General features: G+C 49.1%; 1 protein-coding gene across 1 annotated transcript; it reads left to right on the top strand.

Annotated features, from left to right (window-relative positions):
• Nucleotides 1–206: 206 nt before the first annotated feature.
• Nucleotides 207–4,126, top strand: LOC103775361 (TBC1 domain family member 2A-like; the record flags this gene model as incomplete). Its single annotated transcript, XM_008942806.1, has 4 exons — nt 207–327; nt 2,212–2,397; nt 3,067–3,188; nt 3,845–4,126. Coding segments are annotated over 4 exons (631 nt in total), but the record flags the coding sequence as incomplete, so codon positions are not given.
• Nucleotides 4,127–8,742: the final 4,616 nt, after the last annotated feature.

Raw genomic sequence — 8,742 nt, 5'->3', positions numbered from 1 at the left:
TGATCCACCTCACTACCTGATCACCTTCAGAAATGAGCAGAACAGATCACTCGCCTCTCTGACCAGCTGTTCTGTCATGTTTGATTTTTTTGATGCTTATGGAGCTGGAGACATGCCAAGAGTAATACTGGGTTCTCCAGTTCCAGTGCTGACTTTTGTCTTCTTGTGCAGCGTGACATTGCCTCACCATGTCTCGTCCATCACAGGTTGGCAGCTGTTGCCCTCCTGGTTCTGGAAGATGAGGAAAGTGCTTTCTGGTGCCTAGTCCACATCGTGGAGCACCTGATGCCAGCAGATTACTACAGTGACACACTGATAACATCACAGGTGAGCTGGGCACCCTCGTATCTGCTTGGACTCTGAGAGAGTGATTCCCAGTAAAGGCTTAAAAGCAAGTGGTAAACTCTCAGCGTGTTTGATTTCTCACAGGACAGTGAGAATTCCACCTTGCAGTCCCTTCCATGGCAGAGGTGCTGTGCCCTGGAGAGCACAAAGTTGTTAGACACACAGGAGCAGCAGAACTGATCCCCAGCACTAGGAAACTGGGCACCACTCCTTAGTGTTCACTTGAAGGCCAGGTTAGTCTGAAGGAAGGTGCCCATTAATTGCAGTTACTTACTTTAAAGAGGGCCTAGTAGAGGTGAAACAGCAAACTCATGTTTTCATGTGTAGGACTCAGTATGAAGGCGGCACCATTCTGCAGCCCTTCAAATGTTTCTTGGGAAACTGCATCCTATCTTTGGAGTGCCATATGCAGATGGAAGAAAATACTGAGATTTCTGTACTTACTGTACTTGCCTCAGTTCATGATCAAATACAGTGTTAGTTCTGGCTGTGGGTTTTCCTGCAAATTGGAGAGCCCTCTGGCCGCTTGGTGTTTTGCGATTAGCTTACCCTCCTGCTTCAAAGTCACTGGATAGGAAGGTTTTCAAGATGTGTTATCTTGTATATACTGAGTCCTCTCAGGCAGGCACAGAGCCAAGATAAGTCACAGATATTTAAATGGAACTGTAACTGTGTGCCCATACCATGCACATCCAGCAGATGAGCCTGGCGGGCTTGCCTGTGACCTTGGTGTCTTTATTTTGTATGGTCCTTTCAGAGAAGAGGGATTGTATCTTGGGCCCACAACAGATGAGGCTGCAAGCATCAGTAGCTGAGAGTGACTGCACCACTGAATCAATTCACTAATGTTTACTGGGGATGGTGGTGTGCTGATAGAGAAGCCAGCCCACAGAGAGGAGAAGCAGCCAAATCCCTGTGCAGATAGTGAGATGTCTATCCAGAGCAGATAGTGTTAGCTGTGAGATTTAATAAGCAGTGCTCAATACTTGGCAAATAGTGATTGACAGGGAAAACATGGCACACTGAAGACACAGAGTCTCCTCTACATTTGTTGAGGAAAGACTCAGCTGCAGGGACCTTTTTTTAGAGAGACTTCCTGACCCCGTGGTTGGTCTCTGGAAGTATAGGCAAGACCCACGTAAAGAGGAGGATGTAAGGTGGTGCTTTGTGGGTTGGCCTGATAAAGTAAAAGATCTGAGTTGGCTGGAAAACTTAAGATGCAGCTCTTGCAGATTTTAAAGACCAAACATATCGCCTCATCTGGTTTGTACCACTGTGCCACAGCTCAATGGGCCGACAGGGCTGGGGCAGTAGTATGATATGGCACAGGGAGAGACCTCACCATGGTCTGACTCCTTAGCACTTCCCTCATGAAACGGCAGCTTCCCTGAGATGAAGCCTTCATAAACCTGGGCTAAGAATCTCACCAGCTGCATTTGTGTCTCAGTTCATGCAACCAAAACCAGAGTACATACAGTACCCAGACCACAAATTGAAGCTAATTGAGAAGATCAGGTCCTGAAAGTCAGATGGATTCTAGGTGTTTACTCTGTTGGGCCATATGCAATCATTCACATCTGAGCAGGTTTTAATACCTGTCATTCAACAGGATGCTCATGACACCACAGAAGATCCTAGTATGACTGATGCAGGAAGATGTGGCAGCATAAGGACACTGCTCAGTAATTTGGAAGGGCTGGGAGGCAAAGGATGCTCTACTCTCCCCAGGGTGTGCTTAGGCTAGAAGGCAGCTCCAGTGGTTGTTGTGGCATGAGTGGGCTGCTGTTGTGTTGCACTGCTCATCTCTTCCAACACCAGGACTGCTCTTGATTAGGACTTTATTGTTTTCTCTTTTGCCAACTACAGGTAGATCAGAGAGTCTTCAAAGACTTCCTGTCAGAGAAGCTGCCTCGCCTCATGGCTCATTTTGAGCAGTATCAGATTGATGTCTCCCTCATCACCTTCAACTGGTTTCTGGTGGCTTTTGTGGACAGCCTGGTCAGCGACATCCTCCTGCGAGTGTGGGATGCCTTCTTGTACGAGGGAACTAAGGTGCAACTCTCAGTCTAGGCCTTCCTCCCATCTGCACCACCTCTGTGTCATGGTGGCAGGGTGACAGACATACACATGTGACAAAGAGGAGTTGAGCCTCTTGTCCTAGTCTGCCTGTTTGGTGGCGTGCCTTAATCCCTCCCAGCTTCTGTGTTGTCTGTACTTGCTGCTGGTAGGCAGACCTACTCCCTGATGCTGTGCACAGTATCTTGGCCACCTTTAAACAGGTAGTCCTGCTATGAAACAGCTCTCTGACAGGCTGTGGTCTCTTCTGCTCTGTGACCTGAGCACAGCTGAGAGTATGGCAGATACAGGGAGCAGAAGATGGGCAGAGAGTTAGTATCTGAAAACTTGAGTCTTGCTTTACCCTGTGCATAGGAAGAATGGGAGAACCCTTGTGAAATCCCTATGGGATCATTTTGGAGGGCCTTGTACACTCTGGGGTTTTCATTTAGCTTACAGAGATCATTATGTTACAGAGGTCTTTCTCATGGGATTAGCTTTGTGCTTCTGTAGGCATGCCCTAACGCAGCCTACTGAGAGCAGGAGAAGCCCAGTGTCCAGCCTGTACTGCAGTGCTGTGTGCTCTACCCCCTGCTTCACTCCAGGGGGGCCTGGGCCCTCAAGTACCTTAGACTTTGTCATCTCATACACCTTTCAACCCTCCAGGTGATTTTCCGCTATGCACTTGCCATTTTTAAATACAATGAGGAGGAAATCCTGAGAATTCATGACAGTGTGGAGATCTACCAGTATCTGCGCTTTTTTACAAGAATGATCATGGATTTCAGGTAGGACCACGGGTTGTAGGCCACCTTCCAACCTGGGATTGTGCTTGCTTGCCTGTTAGGTCAGCCTCAAAAGAGTTGTGGCCAGTCTGTTAAGAGAGTTGCACATGCATTGGCAGGTCCATAGAACATGGATCCGTTTGTATCTTTTTGACCTTCCCTTCATGGCGTTACATAAGCTGCTTTTGCCTTGGCCAGCCTCCTTTTTGCAGCAGCTGGAACTTGTGCTGCAGCTTGCTGAGTTTCTCTCAGTTGCACTTGGGGTATTTGGGAGCACAGCACCCCTCGCAACCTTTGATGCCAACATGTGCCTGAGAGGAAGATTTCTGTGATGAGAAGAGCTCAGCATCAGGGGTATTCCTCATGCAGGGGCCATCAGAATTGGACTCTGATCCACCGTCTCCTGACTGGTGGCTGCACACTGATACCTTAAAAGGTGGTGTGGTGTAAGGCTGTTTAAAGCATTGCTTGGGTTGGTGTCTGTGTGAGAACAAATTGCCTGTGGTTCCTTTAAAACTCTGTCCTTGGTGACTTCAGAGCTCAGACAGCTGAAATTTGAGGCCCTACTATTTGCCTAGCCCAGGACGGACTTGGTGTATCTGTTACCATCCGCTACCAGGCAGTCAACTGATTCACCAGACCTGTCTTTTCCATTGTAGGAAGCTGATGAACATTGCCTTCAATGACTTAAACCCCTTCCCCATGAAACTGCTGAGGAACCGGCGGCTGATGCACAGGGAAGAGCTGGAGGCAGAGCTGTGCGAGCTGGCACAAATCAAGGCAGCCTATGTAAAAGAGAGAGCAGAGCAGGGGCCTCAGGACCTGAACGAGGTTGTTAGTGAGGAGGAAGAAGAGATTTAACACAGGCAAGTTCCTCATCACTTCCTCACGCCTTGCAGAAGGTCTTCAGTAGCAACTGTCTGTAAGAGATGGAGCAGAGAGGGAAAGATGGTCACAGCAGGAGTTCAGCTGCCCCAGGAAGGGACCCAGCCAGGCAGGGCTTCTCTACCTTTTCTGACGGAGGCTTGAAAGAGATCTTTAGGTACAAGTAAAATCACTGGAAAGAATGAACCAAGAGCCTTCTCTCATGGGTACCTAAAGCATCCGAACCAGTCAGGAGGAAAACCTGCTCTTTGAAGGCCTGGAGCCTTCAGTGGCTAGTCTGCCAGGAGAGCATGTGTTTAACATTGCAGTTACCGAGTCATGACACTGTTTCCAGATGAGTGTTGGGCCTGAGGAAGTCCTGGGAGCTGGAGGACGTCTTCCCGTGGGACTCGGGCTGTGAAATGGATTGTGGGAGAGCAGAGCTGCCTCTTGAGTTTGTTTTGGTTCCTATGGAAGTCCGTGGGAGCACAAGGTATATCTCCCTGCCTGGCTGGGAAGTGCTGAGAGCCACCTCTCTTTCTTTAGCTCTGAGCAGGGCAGTCTGTAGGTTGGCCTGACCCTGGCAGCACTGTGATTTGCAGAGGTGAGTTTCCTCCACAGCGGAGTGTGCACTTCTCAGTGTGAAACCAACCACGGCCTGGCTGCAGTCAGGGCTTCATGTCATGGAGACTTTGACTGCTGGGGATACCTGGGTCTTCTGGTTGCCTCACACTGGACCAGGATGAGTGTGTGGCCATCTCTCTGCCTCACAGTTACGTTCCTCCTGCATGGGATTTCTATGTTGAGATCCCTGTCTCTGACTCCTATTTGTAATGGAAGGGAGATCTTTTCTACAAGACTTTCCAATACTGAAGGTGTTTGACCCATGGAATACGGCAATCTAGGGGTGAACCTGCAAACCACTTGGACTAGGTTACAAAAGATGTCTTGATATTCTTTACAAAAAAAACCCAAACAACTCATTTCCCCTGAACCAAGGAGCTGGCCTCCATAGGGCTAGCACACAGAGATGCCCTGCCTGCCTCTGGGGATGGGGGCTGGTAGCCTTCTCCCCTGCCTCCCAGACTCACCCATCCCCTGGGCTGCATCTCCTGCCTGTGCAGCTCAGTCCCCAACAGTCCCAGCATAAGTCAAACGCTTCAGATCAGTACAATTTCTTTTCCCTCATGTGGTACCAGGTCCTGCTGCCCTGCTTTGCTGCTGGGCAGAGGTTTGTTCCAGGTGTGCCCAGGGAGCTGGTGCTGACAGCATGCGGCAGGCACTGCTGTAACAGGAGCTCTGTTAGCCTTGAACCCAAGACCAAGCAGTGGATGGTGCTTCCTGTAAACCTCCTGAAATGTATATTCAGTGTAAAGTTGTCAGTGCTTGTGGGAGAAGGGAAAAGAAGCATTCATAGCCTGTACTGTTCTCAGCTGGGTGGGTCACAGACTAATGGAAACAGCACCAGCTTCCATTCACCTAAGACACGTGGTCTGCCCCAGCTCTGCCTTAGGCACAACTGGACAAATCAGCCACTTTCAACGAATTACAAAAGTCTGAGTTGGGGGAGAGCTGGGGAGGCAAACCACACATTGTAGGAATGATCATAGTGGAAATAAGGTTTTGGGAAGAGTGCAGAGATGAACATGAGTGAGGTGAACCCCCTTCATGCCACTGACAGCTGCACATGTTGGAAGTGTGGGATAAGAACGTGACTGGAGTCTCACCACAAGAGCTCAGAAAAATGCACTGGTTTTAAAATGCTGCCACCTAGCTAGAGAAGGTCAGAAGGCAGAATTCTTTACTGGTGGTACTGCTGGTCTAATTTACTCATATTGTTATGTATGTGGGTGCAGACAATACAGATTTTTGCTACTGTTAGGGGCTTTTGAAAGGTTTTATCTTTTAAATCAAGACTGTGGAAATCAGAAGTATACTTACAATTGTATACTTACAATTGTATTTTTCCAACAGCGTTTTGCAGCAGCTTAAAAATATTTTCTTCTATCCTGCCCTTATGTTTTTTAAGAAGGCATTTGAAACATGCATTACTACACCAAACCACAGCCTGTTGTATGTCTATGGTTTATAAATAAACATTTGTCTGTGTGGTATATTATGACCTGTTAAAAAAAAAAAAAAACAAACAGCTTTTCTGAAGAAGGCATAAGGACCAAGCTGTTGTCCTTGATGGGAAATTCTGTAAATAATTTTTATTTGAAATCAGAAAGGCAGCGCATCTCAGGACTGTTGGAAGTGTCTCTTCTGTTGTCTTCACCAGCTCTTGGTTTTGCTCCACATGTGTATTTGCTGAGGACCCTTTCCTCTGGGAAAATATATATCCTCATACCACCAAGCAGTTGCTTGCAGTTGTTCTTTACTAAAAGGTGGTGGACGCAGGAATATCTGCAAGGCAGTGCAGACCTGCACCTTGGAGCCTAGCTAACATACCCTCAGGAACCTGCTCTACTTCCCTTCTGCTCCACAGGCTTTAGGGACACTGAAAAGCACTGAATCTGTGTCACAGGATGCTGTCTGGGCCCAGATGCAAGGTCCCTCAGACCTGCAGTGAGTATCGCCAGTGCTGGGGGTGTTTGGAATGGAGGTTACTCCTGGATGAAGTGCAGAAGGATGATTTGTGCTGCCAGAGCCAACTGTTGTGCTTGTGGAACAGTCTGACCTGGCCGTGCAGCCCAGTGGCTCCCTCTGCCTGTGCTGGCACCTGTGGATAGAACAGGTGTCTTTCCATGCTGAGCTTTGCTGTATGCAAAACATTACTTGTTAAATTGAGCCTTCTGTCTCTGCATTAGTCTAAGCCTTGGGATACCAGCTCCAAACCTATAAAGGATGGCTTTGAATTATTTCCCCCCTCCCACCTAGAATGTGCAATCTGTTGCAGGGCTTTTGGGCCACCGAGAGCTTGTAAAAATTGGTTGGTGGTGGCCAAACACAGAAAGCCACTGCTGTCTCAGTAAGCCTCTGAGCTGCAAACAGGTAGAGGCCACAAGGCTTCCCTTCTTCACCCCTTTGTGGCCCTGGGTGGTTTTGGTCTGAACCACCATTGCCTCTGTAGGCTGCAGCTAAGCCCTTGCAGCCAGGAGTGCACAGCAAAGACACTCCACTGACTCCTGTATCCTGGCGTGCTGCCCTGGAAAGAGGCATTCCCGGGAAGGCTTGCTCTGTGCTGGGTTAATGATTATCCCAAGGTTGAGCTTCTCATCCAGCATGAAGGAGAAAGCTCAGGGACAAGGCCCTGCCCATGAGCGGGAAGCAGCAACACCGTGTAGCAGGAGCTATCCCACAGGGCTAAGTTTCTCCTCTGCCTTGCAGGCTGGGCAACCTCCTGCCACCATCACAGACACACAAGACCTGGGGCTGCTTCTCTTCCTGTTTAAGAGCTCACTTCGGGGGCCTGAGCCAAAGCTGGGACGTCTCCATCCGCTTCTCAGTGCTAAGAGCTCCTCTACAGAACATTAGCTCTGTCTGGCCTAGGGGCATGCCAGCCGTGAGAAGACAAGGGCCATTTTCCCATGCCAGGGCCTTACTGGTGGAGCTGGCACATTTAACACCTGCTGAGGTAGTTCAACACCTTTCCTGGAGGTCAGTGAGTGGCTATGGGCCACAGTGAAGTTGTTAAATCATGAGAATACCCCTGTGCACTTTCTGCTGAGCCTCAGGGGTTCTCCAGAGAGAAAAACAGCACCCCGGGTTAGTCATTGGGAGAGGAAATATCACTACCTGTGGCAAGCACATCTGGGGTGAGGGGTCCCCCATCCTGCTGCAGCCAGATGCTTGCTTTAGGCACATGGTCCCTTGCCATTGAGACCCTTTCCTCTTGTTATTAAATGGTTTCCTGCCAAGTGTAAAGTCTGGCTATGAGACTCTAGCTGGTGGATCAGTATCTGTTGTGGTTTTAAACTTGATTTTCACAATACAGAACCTCCTTGGCATGTTCTGGTGTCAAGCTGCTAGGAAGTTTTGAGACTTGAATCAACATCCAAGGTAAGTAAAATTAAATTTCAAAGTCCCTTGGGAAAAAGTAGTACTCAGCCTGACCTCACAGCCCCCCAATGAAAATAATACCTTTTCTTTTGAAAAGTGATTCTGTTGGTACAAAAGTATCGTTTATGGCAGCATTTTGCAGGGGGGGAAAGTTTAAACCAGTCCCCAAAGCTGGTGGGTGTTGTGTGGGACCAGCTTCCACCTAACCCCTCCATGCCGCCTGCCCCCATACACGTGGCACAGTCTGTGATGCTCAGCTTCACAGAGATGGAAATAATCGCAGCAGAAGAGGTGTGAACTAGGCAAGTTCTTGTTCAATATGATGCTAATTCGGTATAACTGCTTATCAGCTTCCTCCACCTGTTTCTACCCCGGCCTACCACGGGCGTGGCGAGCCTCTTGTCCTCTGCAGACTGGGAAGGAGCAGGGCACAGTGCTTGCTGCAGCATCCCCGGTGCACTGCTACGACACAGCCTTGAACCAAACCTGCTCGTGGATATTGGGTCTGCAAACCCATCATGCCCTTCCTAGAGCTGCAAGGCACGTCACCAAGCAGAAAGCTGTTTTCCCTCTGTCTTGCCTCAGCCTCTCTGCAAGGCAGGACCCTGCTCCCTGGGGGCCACCCCCAGCTGGGTGAGAGGCGTTTCATCCACAGCTGCACAGACACCTCGAATGTGGCCACACCGATGTA

Source organism: Merops nubicus, unplaced genomic scaffold (assembly GCF_000691845.1).
Source record: "Merops nubicus isolate BGI_N331 unplaced genomic scaffold, ASM69184v1 scaffold43786, whole genome shotgun sequence".
NCBI classification, from domain to species: Eukaryota; Metazoa; Chordata; class Aves; order Coraciiformes; family Meropidae; genus Merops; species Merops nubicus.
The sequence above is the reverse complement of the archived record's forward strand: the minus strand, read 5'-3'. Positions and strand labels throughout refer to the sequence as shown.